Below are 20,481 nucleotides of genomic sequence, written 5' to 3' on the forward strand. Positions count from 1 at the left end.
GCAAAATTCCAGGAACTTAAATAAATTCCTTGGTTTTCCCTAAATCCTGGTCGGAGGATTCCAGGAATCTGGAAAACCAGGGAATTTATTGAAAGTTCCTAGAATTTTGCAACCACACAGACACAGGTCCTGCATGCCTGTCACACATCCTTATAAATGCCAGAGATTAGTCTTCATTCCTGTGCAACAGAGAAATCCCTGTCGTGGTGCGGTCTCCTGAGAAAGACAGTTGCAGTTGAGAACGCCACCCTTCGTTCTTGGTAAATACCAGCACTGCCTCTTGAGTACCTAGACTGGCGGTCAACAAGTGGCAAGTAATTGAACATTGAAAATCATAAGGGCCATAGTTGTTGTGACATCATTTACTGTATCTGTCATTATGGCAAACGAGGAAGAAAGCACCTTCAACATTAGCTCTGATAGTTACTACTCAGTCAGTTAACATTTTTTGGAACATGTTCTTGCACACCTCAACACAGAGGGCTATGTTCCATACCACAAACATGTCCCTTTCCAAATACCCTTGATAATAATCAATAAAGTCATCAGTCTCTTTGGGGTCCTCCTGCAGTCGTGACATGTTCCACCCAGAGTTTAGGGAACAGTGAGTGTGTCCATGTTGTGAGCAAGTTATTCCTGGTGTCACCCCTGAATCCTCCCCCCTCTCCTTACTGGAGCTGGGAGACCTTTAGGGGCGTTGCGCTGCTGAAGTCCAGGAAGAAGGGGCCTTCCTGTTTGGGCAGGAAGGTGGTGGGGATGACATTGTAGATGCCAGCAGGGACATGGTCTGCCTCCATGTAGCAGAAACCACACCTACAGAGAGAGGGGGGGGGGGGTCACTATGGCTGTGTCTCAATAGATACGAGGTTCTCAGATGTCAATGTTCCCTCAGTGTTGTGACTGTAGCCACCACATTTAGGCAGCATGTCATCAGGTCATCAGGCTTTGGAGAATCATGTGTCCCCAATATATGTTCCAACACTGAACTTTACCCTGTGCATAACATTTTATGATGGATGCATTCAAGTGGTCACCCCGCCTGTTTAAGTAAAAAGCTGAGGGACGGGCCTGGAGAAATGTAACCACTTTCAAATTCATTCATAGACGGAAAGGGGATACCTAATCAGTTGAGCCATGGACTGACCATAGATATCAAAATGATCGTTTCAACCACGTTGAGGCTATATAGTGTTTGTTTACATTTATGTTTACCAACATTGGAGTTAAACAAGCTCAGAGTTTCACAGTAGGAAAATGACACTCATACCCGGGTTGAAAATGGCCGATTTGGACACTGATAAGCGCCTACATTGGAACGCAGTAGCTGTACAGTAACATGCTATACATGAGGTCAGAGCTCAGGGTCTCCGCTTCACAGCTCTGTATGGGTTTTGACTGAGCCGTTTGGAACTTGAGCCCCCGCGCGCATCAAGATATTTGCCCCCTTTCTATCCGCTAATTGGGCAAAACATTTTGTTGTCGGAGTGAGGAAAATGCTGTAAATTAAGAGGACTTTATGTATTTTGAAAGATGAAATGTTGAGGATTATAATAAATACCGCTGATGTCATACAAGCCAAACACCTGTGAGCCCAAATGTGCACTTCTCATTACCATACGAAACGCATGTAATATACAGTGTCAACGTTTATGATCACTATGTTTAATGTACAAGATGACATGGCGTTACACCTTGGGATGTCCTGAACAGAATGAGCCTGTTTGTTGTATTGGGATTTTTTGGGGCGAGCTGCAGACCCAATTCAGCGGGGGCTGAATTGGCTTGTGAAAGCCTATTGGAAAAATCATATTTTATCATTTAATAATGCCCACCCTTGACCCAGATTGGGATTTATAATGGATCGTTTTTGGATTGCGTTAACAACAGTTATTTTGTGATGGCGGGGATGCAGGGCTGTGTTCCAAACAAAACACCTACCAGTGCGCTTGCTCAGCACAGCTAGGAGAGCTAAAAAAAAAAGCACCTTGTAGTTGAAAACTCGTCTTTTAGTCATAAAAGTGTATTGAAGTTACTTAGGAGAGGTGCGTAGACACTTGGAGACACCAGTTTGACCTCTCACTCAAACCCTTCATTTTTTTGTCTTATGTTGGACCTACCCCAAATCCATTAATATTGTTATGTTAATGAATGAGTATTTTCAGATTTCATTATCAACAAATGCGGTAAAATTACAGTAAATGTAAAATGCACATCAAATCAACAGTATAATGTTTGAATTCAGTCGTGTCAGGTAAACTGTTAGATCCTCACCTTTAGTCTAATAATTTCCCCATAATCTCCAAACTGTTCCCTTTTAATTGCTACCATTGCTATGCATATGCTTTCCATATCTCTTCTGTCATAAATATTTCAATTTAGCCTTATCTATATAGGCCAATTCCCACGAGTGTAAAGGGTTAATATGAGGATTGATTCTGAACTCATCTGGAACTCAACACTATGTACTGTCCCTGAACACCTCTATGAACTGATAGTGTGTTTGTCTATGTTGCGTTTAACTCCTGTGAATCCTGGGTGAGTACCTGTAGTCTCCACTGTTCTTCTTCGGGTGGCCTGCAGGTCCTGGCTCTACTACAGTGGACACGGTCACCATCTCAAAGCCCACACTGTACTGCCTAGAGGGTGAGACCGAGACATGATAACAATAACACAAGCAACCAGAACCTGCGCTGCACTGCCTACGGAGGGAGAGAGGCAGAACCACATAACAACTACGCAGCACGTCAGATTCTTGGTAGGCCAGTACAATACAGCACCAACACATTAAAAGAGAGAGAGAAGAGAAAGAGAGAGAGTATTTAGTTAGCAGTGCTAATGACCGCAAACTGGAGGGAGAGAGCGAGTCATTTCGTTTTAATTAGGAGCACCAGATGAACTATTAAAGATGACCCCTACAGGATGACGTAAGGGAGTGTATTAACACTGGAAACTGACTGTTACTCTGTCTGGTCACATTTACACCTGGCAATCGTACTCTGTGACGGCTCAAATTTTCTGGACGTGTCATGACAAAGTCTCAATGGAGTCAGACTGTCAGACACAATGCATACCTTGCATTGTAGTCATTCTGTAGTCACCTCGGATTAGAGAAGGTTTGACGTACAGGATGAACACTCAAGTATTAAAAGTGCTGTGTTACAAGAAGACATTAATTTCAATGGAACCCATTTTATATCCATCAATTGTGATTGGGCCGTAAAGTGTCCCCACTGGGTGTAGTGCCCCCAGTGGTGTGGAGGGCCCCTGCAGGCCTCAGTGAGTCTTACCTGGAGCCTCGTAGCTCTATGAGCATGGGTCCTGGGCGCTCCAGGTTAAACTGGTAGATTGGGTTGTGCTTGTACGAGTCCTTGTAGTTCCCACAGCCCCCCGCACTCGGCCCCTTCCACTGGCCATTGATCTGCACAGGGAGAGAGAGGGGGCTTTCACAATGTAAGATGGTGATTTTGTTATCATGCCAATAGAGAATTTGAACAAAGAGACAAGTGTAAGTAAATGTTACCCGTTTGGTATGAGTGAAGGGCGTTGGGATCTTGGAGAAGGAGAACTTGCATCCAGAGTAGACCTGTTGGAGGGAAACGTCTATTACTCTGTTGGAACTGAATGAGCAGGGATGTGATCAGCACAACATAGAAACATCAGGAAGAAACTCCAGGAAGAATACTGGCCAGCTCTTATTCAGACGGAAGAAATCATGTTCAATCCATACCTCACGAGAACTCTTCTGAGTATGAGACTGAACGTCAATTCACTAATTCTCCGGATGATTTTTAAGGGAGTGAGAGTGCAGTAATTGATTCACAGCCAGTTTGCTGCTAACAGTGTAGACACTGTTAATGTTGGAAATGATTATTGTAGCTGGAAATGGCAGATTTTTATGGAATATCTACATAGGCCCATGATCAGCAACCATCACTCCTGTGTTCCAGTGGCACGTTGTGTTAGCTAATCCAAGTTTATCATTTTAAAAAGCTAATTGATCATTAGAAAAACCCTTTCGCAATTATGTTAGCACAGCTGAAAACTGCTGTGCTCATTAAAGAAGCAAATAACTTCTTCTGAAGCACATCAGTCTATTCTTGTTCTGAGAAATGAAGGCTATTCCATGCAAGAAATTGCCAAGAAACTGAAGATCTCGTGTCGTGGAAATTTCCTGTATTACTAAGTGAAAGGAGAGTTTACAAACCACACACCAGTCAGAGTTAAACATAAACTTCATATTTTAATTAAATGAGCTTCACCATAGCCCTGTGACTCTCAGATGAATTCAGTGTCTATAAATGAATTCTGAGTGTGTCAACATAATGGCAACAGATCTTTTATAGCAAAGATCCACCCCTCTCAACTCACAATGACGAACCACAGATAATAGGAACTTCACAAAGGGCCTTTTACTTGAAATAGGAGTATCCCATAGCCAGATAGCATTAGCTATACATTACTGTTCAGATTGTAATCTTGTTCCTGGTACTTCATATTACCAAAACAATACCTCATCCAATGGCATAAATCAATTGTCAATTCTAGATACCCCCATCTCAAATACACGCCCTCCTGGATAAACTCAGAGGGGAGTGACTGGCACACAGACATTGTGGAGCCCTTCACATGGTTTAACAGATACGTTGGAAGACACTGTTCAATTCTGACTTCTCCCTTTCTGATATTCTGCATATTACCAGACAGATAAAAGACAAGCCTGACCTCTCCCCTCTCTGGGCCCCAAGTGACTTTTCCCTGGAGAAGAACGAGGAAAATGCAACTGCCAACATTATTATCCAAAAGAAGACATTCTAATGACAAATATCTCACATTATTATGTAAATAAAACATCTTATTTATCAATGTTACCTAATTAATTCTGATTCTGCTACGACACTTGTACAACGCTGTGTACTACTCCCTCCCTCTATTGTGAGATGCTTGAGGCATGCTATATGGTCACTTCTGCACCGCAGTACAACAGGATCGCAGTGTTTACCTGACAGCGACAGATCTGACACTCAGGAGATGTATCTAACACAATATATGTGTGTGTGTGTGTGTGTGTGTGTGTCTCACCCTCAGGGTGTAGTTGATGGTGTTCTGCTTCTCGTACTGTGACACCACCAGTGTGAATGTGTGTGTTCCAGCGCTGGTTAGTCTCATCTTGGTCAGGTAGTGGGGGCTGTTGATCCTGATCCCATCTATGTAGGGGGGAGGGTCCGCTGAGGAGGAACATACAAGACAGTCAGAGGAAACACACACACACACACACACACACACACACACACACACACACACACACACACACACACACACACACACACACACACACACACTTCCATGAGAAACTCACCAGGGTAGTAAACTTTCTTTCCCTCTGTCTTGTAAACCACCAAGGTGATGAACTCCTTGTTTTGTGCAAAGTCGTCCTGGACATCAAAAGGACAAAAACAGAGCGATTATTGTTTCTATGGGAAAAAATGAGACATTGTCTGATACTGTGTGGTGGTGAACAGCCAGACAGACGGTGTGCACCTTGTCAGTGATGTGTCTGGTCAGCAGCACCCAGACAGCAGTGCCCCCTGCAGGACAGGTCACCTCCAGCCGGTACTGAGGGTTGTTGGCCAGGCTGTAGGCATCCTTCACAGGGCCCTGCTTCCCATCCCAGCTACTGCAGGGACACACACAACCAGAAATATACTTCACATATCAAAACACATGTGTATTTTTTTATACACACAACAGTGCATTCGGAAAGTATTCAGACCCCTTTCACATTTTGTTAAGTTATTATTATTCTAAAATGTAATAAATAAATAAAAATCCTCAATCTACACACAATAGCCCATAATGACAAAGCAAAAACAGGTTTTTGGAATGCTTGGCAAAAAAAATGAAATACCTTATTGACATAAGTGTTTAGACCCTTTGCTGTGAGACTCAAAATTGAGCTCAGGTGCATCCTGTTTCCATTGATCATCCTTGAGATGTTTCTACAACTTGACTGGAGTCCACCTGTGGTAAATTCAATTGATAGGACATCATTTGGAAAGGCACACAACCTTCTATATAAGGTCCCACAGTTGACAGTGCATGTCAGAGCAAAAACCAAGCAACGAGGTCAAAGGAATTGTCCGTAGAGATCCGAGACAGGATTATGTTGAGGCACAGATCTGGGGGAGGCTAGCAAAAATATTCTGCAGAATTGAAGTTCCCCAAGAACACAGTGGCCTCCATCATTCTTAAATGGACGGAATTTGGAAACACCAAGACTCTTCCTAGGGCCCGCCGCCTGATCAAACGGAGCAATCGGGGGAGAAGGGCCTTGGTCAGGGAGGTGACCAAGAAGCTCCAGAGCTCCTTCTGTGGAGATAGGAGAACCTTCCAGAAGGACAACCATCTCTGCAGCACTCCACCAATCAGGCCTTTATGGTACAGTGGCCAGACGGAAGCCACTTCTCAGTAACGGGCACATTGACATCCCGCTTGCCAAAAGGCACCTAAAGTATTCTCAGACCATGAGAAACAAGATTCTCTGGTCTGATGAAACCAAGAATGAACTCTTTGGCCTGAATGCCAAGCGTCAGGCCTAGAGGAAACCTGACACCATCCTTACGGTGAAGCATGGTGGCTTCGGGACTGGTCTATGAATGTTCTTGAGTGGCCCAGCCAGAGCCCGAACCTGATCAAACACCTCTGAAGATACCTGAAAATAGCTGTGCAGCAACACTCCCCATCCAAACTGACGGAGCTTGAGAGGATCTGCAGAGAAGAATGGGAGAAACTCCCTAAATACAGGTGTGCCAACCTTGTAGTCTCAAACCCAGGAAGACTCGAGGCTGTGATCGCTGCCAAAGGTGCTTTAACAAAGTACTGAGTAAAGGGTCTGAATTACTTAATGCAAATGTGATTTCTGGTTTTTATTTGTATCAAATTTGCAAAATAATTGTAAAAACCTGTTTTTGCTTTGTCTTTATGGGGTATTGTGTGTAGATTGATGAGGGGGAGAAAATGATTTTATCACTTAACAAAACGTAACAAAATGTGGAAAAGTTAAGTTTGTTTGAATACTTTCCGAACGCACTGTATCGTACTTGGTTATAGGTATAGCAGACCCTTGTGGGAGATATGAGAGGGCTGTTGTTGACTGACCTGTGGATACAGGAAGACTCTCTAAACAGGGCGGGGCTCCAGCTTAGGTAGATGACATCATAGTACTGGCACAGGTCCTCAAACGTGATCCAGAACACACCGTTATCAAACTTCTGTGCGGTCTTGGGGTCAAAGTTGAGGTATTTGAGAAGTTCTGGGGTCCAATTTTTCTCATCCCGTTCACTGAAGCGGCCTTTCCACCTCAGGTGGCTCCACGGGTTCTTCAGCTGCAGGAACCGCTTCCCCTGAGAGCCAGATCAAATGGCACAGAAGCTTAGCATGCAGGCAGAACACCATTAACAATGCGCAAAGTTACAAAGTTATAGTTTTGTCTTATCTTGATTATTGTCCAGTCGTGTGGTCGAGTGCTGCAAGGAAAGACCGAGTTAAACTGAAGCTGGCCCAGAACAGAGCAGTCTTGCTCTCCCTTATATTCAGAGGGCTGATATAAATACTATGCATACCAGTCTCTCACGGCACAATGCCTCTCCCCTATTTGACCTAGATAGTTTGTGTGTATGTATTGATATGTAGGCTACGTGTGCCTTTAAAAAAATATATGTAGTTCTGTCCTTGAGCTGATCTTGTCTATTACTGTTCTGTATTATGTTGTTTCATGTTTTGTGTGGAACCCAGGAAGAGTAGCTGCTGCTTTTGCAACAGCTAATGGGGATCCTAATAAAATACCAAAGACATAAATGGAATTGACCATTGGTTATGGTTGCGGTTATGCTAACAAGCTACTGTAACAACTGAGTGGTTATGCTAACAAGCTACTGTAACAACTGAGTGGTTATGCTAACCAAGCTACTGTAACAACTGAGTGGTTATGCTAACCAAGCTACTGTAACAACTGAGTGGTTATGCTAACCAAGCTACTGTAACAACTGAGTGGTTATGCTAACCAAGCTACTGAAACAACTGAGTGGTTATGCTAACCAAGCTACTGAAACAACTGAGTGGTTATGCTAACCAAGCTACTGAAACAACTGAGTGGTTATGCTAACCAAGCTACTGGAACAAACGTGAGTGGTTATGCTGACAAGCTACTGTAACAACCATGAGTGGTTATGCTAACAAGCTACTGTAACAACCATGAGTGGTTATGCTAACAAGCTACTGTAACAACCATGAGTGGTTATGCTAACAAGCTACTGTAACAACCATGAGTGGTTATGCTAACAAGCTACTGTAACAACCATGAGTGGTTATGCTAACCAAGCTACTGAAACAACTGAGGGGTTATGCTAACACCAACACTTACTTTGTGCTCCCGGATATCCAAAACAGCATAGGCATGCGTTGGCACAAGGCCCCACCTCTCGCCTTCCTCCTCTGTCATCACCCCTGTTGCCGTGGTGATTAGGACGTCTCCCCGGTGAAACCTGTCATCAGAGGAGGGGGATGTGAGAGTAGTAGGTCAGCTATCTTGTCTAGGAGACAAAACTTTGTGGTATTGATAACCATGTCTATTACCATCTGACAGCAAAGGTAATCATGAAAAATCATGGAGGATGGAATAGTGGCATTACTCGGTGTGTGTGTGTGTATGTATCTTTTTGCAAATTTAATATGATTTGTGGATTCAAATATAGTATTTAAACTGTGTAAGACTCTTAGTTCTATAGCTCTTAGTGTGAATTCTACAGAGCAGATGGACTATGTAGGCCCTTAAGTGTGTGCATGGGTGAATGAATGAGTGTGTGTTTGTGTCTGCGTGTCTCACCTCTGGTAGAGCATGCGGAAGGTGTCGTCCTTGATGAATGACTGATTGTCTGAATGCATGGCGATACGCTCTGGGATCCAGCCAGTGAGTGCGTGCAGATCGATGTTCTACATTACAATAAGACAGAAAGAATAGAGATCACACTTTAGAGAACAGCAATAACAAGGGTGGGGAACAGAACCAACCGTCCATTCACGTACGGTGAATGAAATGTGGAATTTAGCACACGGTGTGAATGAGGGAACTCGTTAGCTCTGAAACATTCGCTATTGGGTCGGTAGCCTAGTGGTTAGAGCATTGGACTAGTAACCGGAAGGTTGCGAGTTCAAACCCCCGAGCTGACAAGGTACAAATCTGTCGTTCTGTCCCTGAACAGGCAGTTAACCCACTGTTCCCAGGCCGTCATTGAAAATAAGAATATGTTCTTAACTGACTTGCCTGGTTAAATAAAGGTAAAATTAAAAAAATATTGGACAGAGCAAAGTACAGGCGATAGTACTAGTACTTTCACAGGGGGAACTCCCTCACCGAGTTGGAGCCGGGGAAGTCGTAACCTCCCATGACCTTCATGTAGGCCTTCTCTATGAGGGAGACCCACAGCTCGTTCCTGTTGCTGGAGTAGGAACACAGCAGCTCTCCATTCTGACCACATGGCAGGAAGTCGTCTATAATGACCTGCAGGGAATAGGAAGGGGAACACTTACAACAATACAACCCATTGGTAGACACTGTCAGCGACATGGCAGCTTTACAGTGACAGGCTAGTCATTTAGAGAGTGAGGTTTTCTAGCTTATCTCAATGACATTGAGCACCAGTGGACCCAGTTCCCAGGTTTTGCAGTGTGTTACCTTCCTGGGCACACCGTTGATGTGAAGCTTCACCATGTACTTCCCACAGGGGTTATACTCTGGCTCCCCACGCCGGTTCTGGGGGTAGATGATGCTGGTGATGAGCTTCTTGTTGTAGCGTCGCTCATAGGCAGCGCTGATGGCTAACGACGCCACGAACGAGCAGTCAGACACCACCGTCTAACGGGAGAGAGTAGGTGATCAACAATAAGAGTATGAGACTGACATCCGACCACCAGGATGGGAGGTATATCTGTCAGTTTTATCCATCACATTGAGAGGTATTCAGTTTAGAGCAGATTGTCCATAAAGTAGGTAGGTCAAAACATACGTACAAGTGGCGCCATCTGATGATGAGTCAATTCCAATACACCTTAAATAATTCTGTATTTTACAGGGTACATTTGGGTACATTTGGGAACATTTTGGTCTTGATTATTGATAGTGAATATTGACGGCTGTGTGTGTGGCCGGACCTGTTTGATGCTGAAGCTGGATACAGATAAGATCATGGTGGGGTTATTGCAGATCTCGTCAGGGCGAACCCAGCGGGAGAAGATGGTTTTCTGTTTGGGAGACAGGGCCAGCTTGCCTAGTTTGTCCCTGGTAAGCATCAACAGAGAATAAAAAGTCTGATGTTTATCACAAATTAAAAATTAATGCAATCAAGTGGCACTCCAGATAGTATCTGCTTTCTGGTTGCTGGTAGAAATGTATTACACAATCCGCACACCCACTTACTAAGGAACAAGAATATCCTGACTTACGAGAATGGAACAGGAAAGGCAAATCTCTCCTTCAGGTCCACACTCATGAAGGGGACGAAGGGTATGCCGTTGATCTTGGACGTGCTCCTATGTAGAAAAGCGGAGAGGAGAATCAGGAGAAATGTAACGTGTGCACCTTACCCCGCAGATGAAAATGTAGATGCGAGTCAAACCTGAACCTTTACCAAACAAAGGTGTGTTACTGCCTAACCTTTAGAAAAACAAGTCACACACTGGCATTATGCTCCTAGAGAAATGGGGAATATTATGGAACCACAGATCATTGCTTCTTGGGAGCCTAAACTCAATGTGTTGACCATGTTCTATGATTCTATGAGTCCAGATATATCCCAGTCTGCTCACCTGAGCACCTCGATCTCTTCTGAGGTGTAGCGCTGACCCTGAGGCTCGCTGGACTGGACAGGCCTGACTGGCTGGGGGCGGTCCTGGAGAGAGAAGTCAGGCCCCAGGGGGAAGAACTGTCTGACGGGACAAGGCCCCCCACTGGGTTTGGCCCCTGAGGGACCCGGCCTGTCCTGTGGCGACTGGGCTAAGGGACTGGCGGACTGGGACTCCTTCAGCCCCTCCGCCCTGGAGAGAAACAAAGGGGTTGGTTGGTTGGTCGGTTGGGTTGGTGTTCCTTGATCAACAGTGCATTCGGAAAGTATACAGACCCCTTGACTTTTTCCAGATTTTGTTAAGTTACAGCCTTATTCTCAGAATAAAAAAAATCCTTATCTACTCACAATACCCCATAATGACAAAGCAAAAACAGGTTCAGAAATTTTGCACAAATAAATTAAAAAACTGAAGTGATTCAGACCCTTTACTCAGTACTTTGTTAAAGCACCTTTGGCAGCGATCACAGCATCGAGTCTTCTTGGGTATGATGCTACAAGCATGGCACATCTGTATTTGGGGAGTTTCTCCCATTCTTCTCTGCAGATCCTCTCAAGCTCTGTCAGGTTGGATGGGGGGGTGTCCCTGCACAGCTATTTTCAGGTCTCTCCAGAGGTGTTCGATCAAGGTTCAAGTCCAGGCTCTGGCTGGGCCACTCAAGGACATTCAAAGATTTGTCCCGATGCCACTCCTGTGTTGTCTTGGCTGTGTGCTTAGGGTCGTTGTCTTGTTGGAAGGTGAACCGTTGCCCCAGTCTGAAGTCATGAGCGCTCTGGAGCAGGTTTTCATCAAGGATCTCTCTGTACTTTGATCTGTTAATCTTTCCCTCAATCCTGACTTGTCTCCCAGTCCCTGCCACTGAAAAACATCCCAATGGCATGATGCTGCCACCACCATGCTTCCCCGTAGGTGCCTTTTAGCAAATTCCAAGCTGGCTGTCATGTGTTATTTACTGAGGAGTGGCTTCCGTCTGGCCATTCTACCATAAAGGCATGGTTGGTGGAGTGCTACAGAGAGATGTTCTTCTGGAAGGTTCTCCCATCTGTCAGAGTGACCATCGGGTTCTCGTTCACCTCCCTGACCAAGGCCCTTCTCCCCCGATTTCTCAGTTTGGCCAGGTGGCGAGCTCTAGGAAGTCTTGGGGGTTCCAAACATCTTCCATTTAAGAATGATGGTGGCCAATATGTTCTTGGGGACCTTCAACGCTGCAGACACTTTCTGTTACTATTCCCCAGATCTGTGCCTCGACACAATCCTGTCTCGGAGCTCTACGGAGAATTCCTTCGACCTCGTGGCTTAGTTTTTGCTCTGACATGCACTTGCAACTGTAAAGACAGGTGTGTGCCTTTCCAAATCATGTCCAATCGATTGAATTTACCACAGGTGGACTTCAATCAAGTTGTAGAAACATCTCAAGGATGCACCTGAGTTCAATTTCAAGTCTCACAGCAAAGGGTCTGAATAGTTATGTAAATAAGATATTTCTGGTTTTTATTTATAATACATTTGGGAAAATCGCTTTGTCATTATGGGGTATTGTGTGTAGATTGATGATAATTTGTATTTATTTAATCCGTTTAAAAATAAGGCTGTAACGTAACAAAATGTCAAAAAAGTAAAGGGGTCTGAATACTTTCTGAATGCACTGTATACAACACTAGAAATATTACACTATAGAGAGGAGGGGAGAGTGACCTCCTTACCTATCGAGGGCCTGACGAGCCAGCTGCTTCAATTTGCCCTGCAGCCCCTGGTCTGACGTATCATGAGACTATCAGAAAAGAAAGTGGGAGAAAAGGAGTGAGGGGAGAGTTACACTTGACACCTGCCACACATTATGTACCCTAGAGTCTAGGTCAAGAGGGATGTCAGTACATACAATGAAGACTGGTGGGTTCATGGCCTAATCCAAATAAACTGTTCTTATACTCATTCCTGACTATACCTCCATTGGACCTGGTGATGACCCAGGAATTAACATCCTGTATAATGTTTGATACAGTGGTCTGAATAGCTGAGTACAGCTCATTTTGTTGTTGTTGATTTGCTCAATACAAGAGCATCGGTGGTGAAAGTTGCCCCTGTAGTCACACAGCAGGCCTAAAAGAAGCATGGGCCTTTCCTGAACAGTCCCTACCGTCTGGATGCAGAGTTCCACGGCCTGTGTGTAGAGCTCGATGGCCTCGTCCCCATTGCCCTTCTCATCCTCCTCAAAGGCCTGGGTGACCAGGAAGTGGGCCCGCTCCAGATCCACCTGCTGCTTGCTCTTCAGAGGGTCGCTACTTTGAGCTTGAACTGCATGGGGTAGGACACAATGGAACACTAAAAATATATATTTTCAAATACACTTGATAGGTGCAGTGAAATGTTGTTTTACAGCCATGGTAGTACTGTGCCCCTGGAGCAAATAAGGGTTAAGTGCATTGTTCAAGGGCACCGACCAATTTTTCACCTTGCCAGCCCAGGTAGCATTTCGGTTGCTGGACATTTACATAAGTATTCAGACCCTTTACTCGGTACATTGTCTTAGCACCTTTGGCATCGATTACAGCCTCAGGTCTGTAATCGCCTCAGGTCTTCTTGAGACACCTGTATTTGATGGAGGCCACTGTGTTCTTGGGGACCTTCAAAGCTGCAGAAATGTTTTAGTACCCTTCCCCAGATCTGTGCTTTGACACAATCCTGTCTGGTTTTTGCTCTGACATGCACTGTCAACTGTGGGACCTTATACAGGTGCCTTTCCAAATCATGTCCAATCAATGTAATTTACCACAGGTGGAAACCAAGCTGTAGAAACATCTCAAGGATACACCTAAGCTCAATTTCAAGTCTCATTGCAAAGGGACTGAATACTTAGGTAAATAAGCTATTTCTGTTGTTTTTTCAAATAAATTTGCAAACATTTCTAAAAACCTGTTTTTGTTTTGTCACTATGGGGTAGTGTGTGTAGATTGCTGAGGAACATTTTAATGTCATTAATTTTAGAATAAGGCTGTACTGTAACAAAATGTGGAAAAAGACAAGGGGTCTGAATACTTTCCGAATGCACTGTAGGCTACTCACTGCTATGCTTTATGAATATGGGTCCACTCATTCTGGATGGAGTATGAGAGTGAATGAAGTTGGATCAGAAGTGGTTATGGAGGATCACCACTTTCCCTACACTGTTGAGTTGGACTCACCAGCATTGTGCAGGGCCTGAACCCGGTCCAGGTACTCATTGACTTTATCCTGGATGCCCTCCAGTTTAGACCCTGCCATGCCGGCGTAGATCAGGGCTTGTGCCGCCTCCTAATATCACATACACCAACATTATTGCTTTCAAAATGACAAATGTATTTTTATGTAGCAAAATACAAGCGTGTCTTAACCATGGGTCAAGTACCTCTAAAATGGTAACTAACCCTATAATATTGGAGTTTCTGGATATCCCTTAAAGGCTGAATACACAGGTGTAAACACTGGAATGCCACTTCTAAAGGCTAAAAGTGCATCCATCAGTGATCAAGTCGTCTATTCCACAATGGTGACGATAAGATGCAGGTGAAAGTAAAAGCCAATGTGGAGTGCGGCAAGTTATTCCACAACCTCCATTTCAGAGTCCTTAACGTTACCTTATAATAGAAGACCGCTTCGTTGTATTTTCCATTCTGGTCGCAGATGACAGCAGTTTTAGCAAATTTAACTGCATCGTGCTCCAGTGCCGTGCAATCCATTTTGTTCTAACGTTTTTTCATACGCCTTCATACAGCCTGGAAAATATGACTGTCCCTGTCATTCGCAACTAACTTTAACTAGCTAGCGGCGTTAGCTAGCAAGCCGAACTTGATAGAACGTCAGACAGCTAAATCAAAGCAATGAGTTACAGTTCCAGAATTTGGGTTTTTAAAATAAGATTATCAAATTAATGAAATAGAAACAACCGCCTTGACAATATCCGTAAAACATTATGATATACAGCCAGCAAGTAGACGAGCTACTTTCTGCTCGATAACAACAACATAAGTCATTTCCATGATTTAGCTTCCGGGTAGCTCCAACGATGACGAGAGCTTTTACCCTCCAATCCAGTTGGTGGCAGTATTGCGCCATTGATTGATGTAAATCTCCAGTCCACATTGAAGAGTATTCATGATCGAAACATAACACAGTACATACAACTCGACGTGCAACACATGTTCATCGTGAGTTTTACGCACATTGGCGTTGTTAACTAATGTTTTGACTGTGTCCCTCGTGAGATGGTGGTGTGTGGATTTGAAATATGACACTTAATTAAATAGTTTCAGTCGAAGTTCAATTTCCTCCATGTGTGTAAAACGCATAGACTTGCATTTCCTACTCAATCAAACTGTGCGCATGCTTACTTTGTTGTTCCTTCAGTCAACACTTTAATGCCCTAATTTATCAGTCTTTTGTGAAAAGATGTCGTTTTGACAGATTTTGACACAACCTAATCTGTTATTTTTCAGTCTGGTGAAAGACTTCAGGATGAAACAAGAATATCAGGACCTTATTCTGCAGGAGTGTGGTGCAAAGGCTCTGCGTGTTGGTGACAAAATCCAGACGCTGTGGAGCGGCTATGGCCAGATTGTGAGGGTCCATTTAGATGGCTGTGACCGCCCCTCTGTCGTTGTCAAACATGTCATGTTCCCAAAGGAGGCCGAGCACCCTGGAGGCTGGAACACAGACCTGTCCCACATGCGCAAGGTGAGGTCCTACCAAGTGGAGACGCACTGGTACCAGAACTACTCCACCAATGATGGCTGTCGAATGCCAGCCTGCCTGGCTGCTTGTTCATACGGGGACGAAAAGCTGATCGTTCTGGAGGACCTGGATGTGGTGGGCTTCGACCAGAGAAGAACCAGCGTTAGGGATACAGAGATGAGGGCCTGCCTCAGCTGGCTGGCCCACTTCCATGGCCTCTTCCTGGGGGTGGTGCCAGAGGGACTGTGGCCCGTAGGTACCTATTGGCACCTGGAAACACGCCCTGACGAGCTGAATACCATGGACGACGCCCAGCTCAAAGCAGCTGCCGGGGACATTGACAGGATCCTCAATGAATGCAGCTTCAAGACAATCGTTCACGGAGATGCCAAACTAGCCAACTTCTGCTTCTCTGGGAGTGGGCAGGGTGTGGCGGCAGTGGACTTTCAGTACGTGGGCGGAGGCTGTGGGATGAAGGATGTTGTCTACCTCCTGGAGGAAATAGAGGAGAAACAGCTTGAAAAGAGGGTTCCTGGCCTGCTGGACTACTACTTCACAGAACTGAGGGCATCAGTGACCATGCAGGTGGACTTTGCTGCCCTGGAGAAAGAGTGGCGGGAGATGTTTGCCTTTGCCTGGACAGACTTCCATCGCTTTCTCCTGGGATGGATGCCAGGACACCGGAAGATCAACAGATACACTAAGCAGCTGACTAAAGAGGTGCTGAGGAAACTGAAACGGTGACTTAAGCCTCTGCCATTTAGGCTCATCAATCACCTGCTGATTGGACTGGATTGTATTGAGGGATGTAGATCAGAAAAACTGATTTGCTGTGTGTTGTTGGGAGAGCAGAAGATTGATTTATTAGGCCCGAATTTGAGCCCAATTATTGGTATACAATCAAACAATGCCCTGAAAAAGGTTTTCCTTACAAGCTAGAATGTTTTAAATTACATTTAAACTTAATTTAGCAGTTGTCTGTGCGGCTGGTTCTTCAGCTGCTCGAAATTTGAGACAATATTCACTGAAAGTTTTTACCTGACTATTTAGAGCACAGGTACTGAAGTATACATTTCTATCACCCATATGCACAAAACCATGTAAACACCCGTTAGTATGCATCACGTGTATGTACTTTAACCGGTTTAATAATACTTTACTGTGGATATGTACAACAACAAGAAATGGCCAGTTGACGGACCAACACTACGGACAATCGGTAGTTCAAATATAATTCTATTCAACATTTGACAGACGAGACATTTAGTTTTTTTTCTATGTAAGGGTGTATGGCATTGCCTACACAGTTTAAGAAATTGCCATGTTTCGTGACTAAGCTGCAATTTGTTATCTGCAGATAAACTTAATAAAGCACTTTTAATTCCCACCTTGCAGTGTTTTGGTTCTGCATAGCTTGTAAGAATTTGAGAACTTTTAACCATTTCCATTGTATCCATATTATTTACCACAAAGAATGAAACATTCCCTATGCTTTCTCTATGGGGACAAGTTAACGAAAACAGAACCAAAATGTAGTACCACAGTGCATCAAGTGTGAAGTGTATTTCTCTTTCCTTTATCTGCACGGATGTAAAATAGGTGCTGGATAGTTGAAGGCATCTCCCTGATAGCGACCCACAATAGTACTTTCACCTATTTGGAATTTTCATATCAGTGCAGATGAGATGGAGTCAGATCCAGCCAAAATAACTGTAGTTAGCGACATATTGTAATCAGCTGTTGCACACGAGATCCCCTAAAAACACCCCATTTCGATACAGCTATGACCAAAAGTGATTTTCCCAAACCCTTATCCAAACCTTAACCTAATTCTCCTAACCTAGGTAATTTTAGGAAAAGGGTTAGGATTCGTGAAAATGCTCTCCAAACCTGCATCGAAGTGGCGTGTTTTTAGAGAGTTCCCAAATGGATCCCACTGCAGAAGAGTTTTGACATATGCCACACACCCTTTGGATCAGCTGTTGTATAGAGCATAATAGTAATGGCGTCTTTTTATAGGCACTAACTCCGGCATGGCTCGTTGGCCAAAGCCTATGGGGAAATTAGATATACACTGCTCAAAAAAATAAAGGGAACACTTAAACAGGATGGCACATCAATGCGAGCTGTGGCAAGAAGGTTTGCTGTGTCTGTCAGCGGAGTGTCCAGAGCATGAAGGCGCTACCAGGAGACAGGCCAGTACATCAGGAGACATGGAGGAGGCCGTAGGAGGGCAACAACCCAGCAGTAGGACCGCTACCTCCGCCTTTGTGCAAGGAGGAGCAGTAGGAGCACTGCCAGAGCCCTGCAAAATGACCTCCAGCAGGTCACAAATGTGCATGTGTCTGCTCAAACGGTCAGAAACAGACTCCATTAGGGTGGTATGAGGGCCCGACGTCCACAGGTGGGGGTTGTGCTTACAGCCCAACATCATGCAGGACGTTTGGCATTTGCCAGAGAACACCAACATTTACATTTACATTTAAGTCATTTAGCAGACGCTCTTATCCAGAGCGACTTAAGATTGGCAAATTCGCCACTGGCGCCCTGTGCTCTTCACAGATGAAAGCAGGTTCACACTGAGCACATGTGACAGACGTGACAGTCTGGAGACGCCGTGGAGAACGTTCTGCTGCCTGCAACATCCTCCAGCATGACTGGTTTGGCGGTGGGTCAGTCATGGTGTGGGGTGGCATTTCTTTGGGGTGCCGCACAGCCCTCCATGTGCTCGCCAGAGGTAGCCTGACTGCCATTAGGTACCGAGAGTAGATCATCAGACCCCTTGTGAGACCATATGCTGGTGCGGTTGGTCCTGGGTTCCTCCTAATGCAAGACAATGCTAGACCTCATGTGGCTGGAGTGTGTCAGCAGTTCCTGCAAGAGGAAGGCATTGATGCTATGGACTGGCCCACCCGTTCCCCAGACCTGAATCCAATTGAGCACATCTGGGACATCATGTCTCGCTCCAAAGGCACTGATACCCACCCTTGACAGTACACTCCCAAGAAGATAAACATGGAAATTACTGTAATCTGGCCCTATAACTACAGATATAAAGTCATAGCTGGCTGTCTCTTTCTCTCTGTAGGCATCATCTCTTGCCAGGAGTCTGAGTCTTTGCTGATGAATGCTTTAGAGAGATGCTTCCTGGTTCGAACCAGGGAGCAGATCTGGGGTTACACCATAGAGCTAGATAGAAGACTCATCTTTGCATACCTGCTATTATAGCGTATGCAACAGCATGGGCAGTGCCATTGACATCTCAATTTTAAAGTAATCCATTTTCTTCTTATTTGTGTTTAAATAAAGTATAACGCTAATATTGCAGATTTAGTCCTGAAGCCAAATATTGTGTGTCATTAATTTATTGTGGCCACTAGATAGTGGTTTTATAGTTTAAAGCCATTTACATACCATAGCACCCAATTTAAATTTGAAGTCATTGGCTGATTGCTCCCAACCCGAAGGAACCCCCAGCCAGTTGACTACTTTAAAATGGTGGACACCCTCAATGGCAATGTCCATTCGAAAACAAGCTAGTGGCATCACTACATCACTCCCTGGTTCAAATAATATCCAGGCTGTATCACATCTGGCTGTGATTGGGAGTCCCATAGGGCACCACATAATTGTCCCAGTGTCATCCAGCTTTGGCTGTGGTAGGCTGTCATTGTAAATAATAATTTGTTCTTAATTGACTTGCCTATGTTGAGTCCTCTATCAATCTCTATGGGTTACACCCTGAGCAACTGCACCACCTGTGGCTTCAAACACTTCCTGGTGGATGTCTTTGGAGAAAGCTTGATCAGAACAGGTTTTTTCACTCTGGCCAACCTCATTTAATTCCACAAGGTCTTTATTTTTAGTCCGTCTTTCTTTTCTTGTCTGTCTTTGGTCTCTGTCTATCGGTCTGTCATGTCTGTCTGTCTGGGCTTGATTTAGCCCTCACTTGTCTACGCGCATTTGCTGTGTCTGCACTAAATGAATCTGTGTAAATCATATTTCTGTCTCAATATCTATTCTTCACTGCTGTGTTATTTTCCCTAGGATGAGGTCATCACTACGTCGGGAGGAGAGCTCCTGCAGGAGTCACGTTGACCAACAAACTCTTCCACTAACTACAGGGGTCTATTTCAGTAATACCCCCTCCACCCCTCCTGATAAACATACCTGTCCTCCATGACACCCAGTGAAAGCAAATTTAAATTCCAGTTCCAAAATGGAAAACTTTCTCATTGAAAAGGAATGACACTTTTCATTCTTACATTTCAATTTATCTCCTGACTTGATGGAATTGAAATGTAATTTTAGCCCCTGGAAAGAGAGCACTGTCACACAAAAACAATGGAGTGAATTTATGGCCCTATTCAGGTATTCAGTCAAAACATTGACATGGTAAAAAAAATCTGTAAATTACAAACAACATTGCTGTGTGGCCAGACTGTAGAATTCTATAAGATATTTCATTTATGCTGAGGATAATAGCGCCGAGACAGGATTGTGTCAAGTCACAGATCTGGGGAAGGTTACCATAAAAAAATGTCTGCCACCATCTGTTCACCTTCCAACAGGACAACTACCCTTAACACACAGCTAAGATAACACAGGAGTGGCTTCAGGACAAGTCTCTGAATGTCCTTGAGTGGCCCAGACCGAGCCCGGACTTGAACCCAATCGAACATCTTTGGAGAGACCTGAAAATAGCTGTGCAGCAAAGCTCCCCATCCAACCTGACAAAGCTTGAGAGTATCTTCAGAGAAGAATAGGAGAAACTCCCCAAATACAGGTGTGCCAAGATTGTAGCGTCATACCCAAGAAGACTGAAGATTGTAATCACTTCCAAAGGTGCTTCAATAAAGTACTGAGTAAAGGGTCTGA

At 44.4% G+C, this 20,481-nt stretch overlaps 2 protein-coding genes across 5 annotated transcripts; one reads left to right on the plus strand and one right to left on the minus strand.

Annotated features, from left to right (window-relative positions):
• Positions 1 to 335: 335 nt before the first annotated feature.
• On the minus strand, positions 336 to 14,890 carry LOC118364054 (calpain-7-like). The gene is made up of 19 exons (XM_052489618.1): positions 14,511 to 14,890; positions 14,079 to 14,187; positions 13,034 to 13,191; positions 12,600 to 12,667; positions 10,861 to 11,088; positions 10,498 to 10,584; positions 10,207 to 10,333; positions 9,731 to 9,910; positions 9,410 to 9,556; positions 8,882 to 8,988; positions 8,420 to 8,540; positions 7,156 to 7,400; positions 5,539 to 5,674; positions 5,357 to 5,432; positions 5,080 to 5,225; positions 3,521 to 3,583; positions 3,288 to 3,418; positions 2,544 to 2,636; positions 336 to 813 (listed from the first exon to the last, which is right to left on the minus strand). Exons 1-19 carry the CDS (start codon positions 14,610 to 14,612, stop codon positions 669 to 671), a joined length of 2,469 nt encoding a protein of 822 aa, XP_052345578.1. The 5' UTR covers positions 14,613 to 14,890; the 3' UTR covers positions 336 to 668.
• pkdc (protein kinase-like domain containing) lies at positions 13,735 to 16,990 on the plus strand. 4 transcript variants are annotated; one of them, XM_052489619.1, is made up of 2 exons: positions 13,735 to 13,753; positions 15,369 to 16,990. In XM_052489619.1, exon 2 carries the CDS (start codon positions 15,388 to 15,390, stop codon positions 16,345 to 16,347), a length of 960 nt encoding a protein of 319 aa, XP_052345579.1. In that variant the 5' UTR covers positions 13,735 to 13,753; positions 15,369 to 15,387; the 3' UTR covers positions 16,348 to 16,990. The 4 variants fall into 4 exon arrangements, with proteins under 4 accessions (XP_052345579.1, XP_035601928.1, XP_035601929.1 ...); XM_035746035.2 differs by lacking the exon at positions 13,735 to 13,753 and adding an exon at positions 14,925 to 15,080; XM_035746036.1 differs by lacking the exon at positions 13,735 to 13,753 and adding an exon at positions 15,074 to 15,206.
• The last annotated feature ends 3,491 nt before the right edge of the window (positions 16,991 to 20,481 follow it).

The sequence above is a fragment of the Oncorhynchus keta genome, chromosome 31 (assembly GCF_023373465.1).
Source record: "Oncorhynchus keta strain PuntledgeMale-10-30-2019 chromosome 31, Oket_V2, whole genome shotgun sequence".
Taxonomy (NCBI): domain Eukaryota; kingdom Metazoa; phylum Chordata; class Actinopteri; order Salmoniformes; family Salmonidae; genus Oncorhynchus; species Oncorhynchus keta.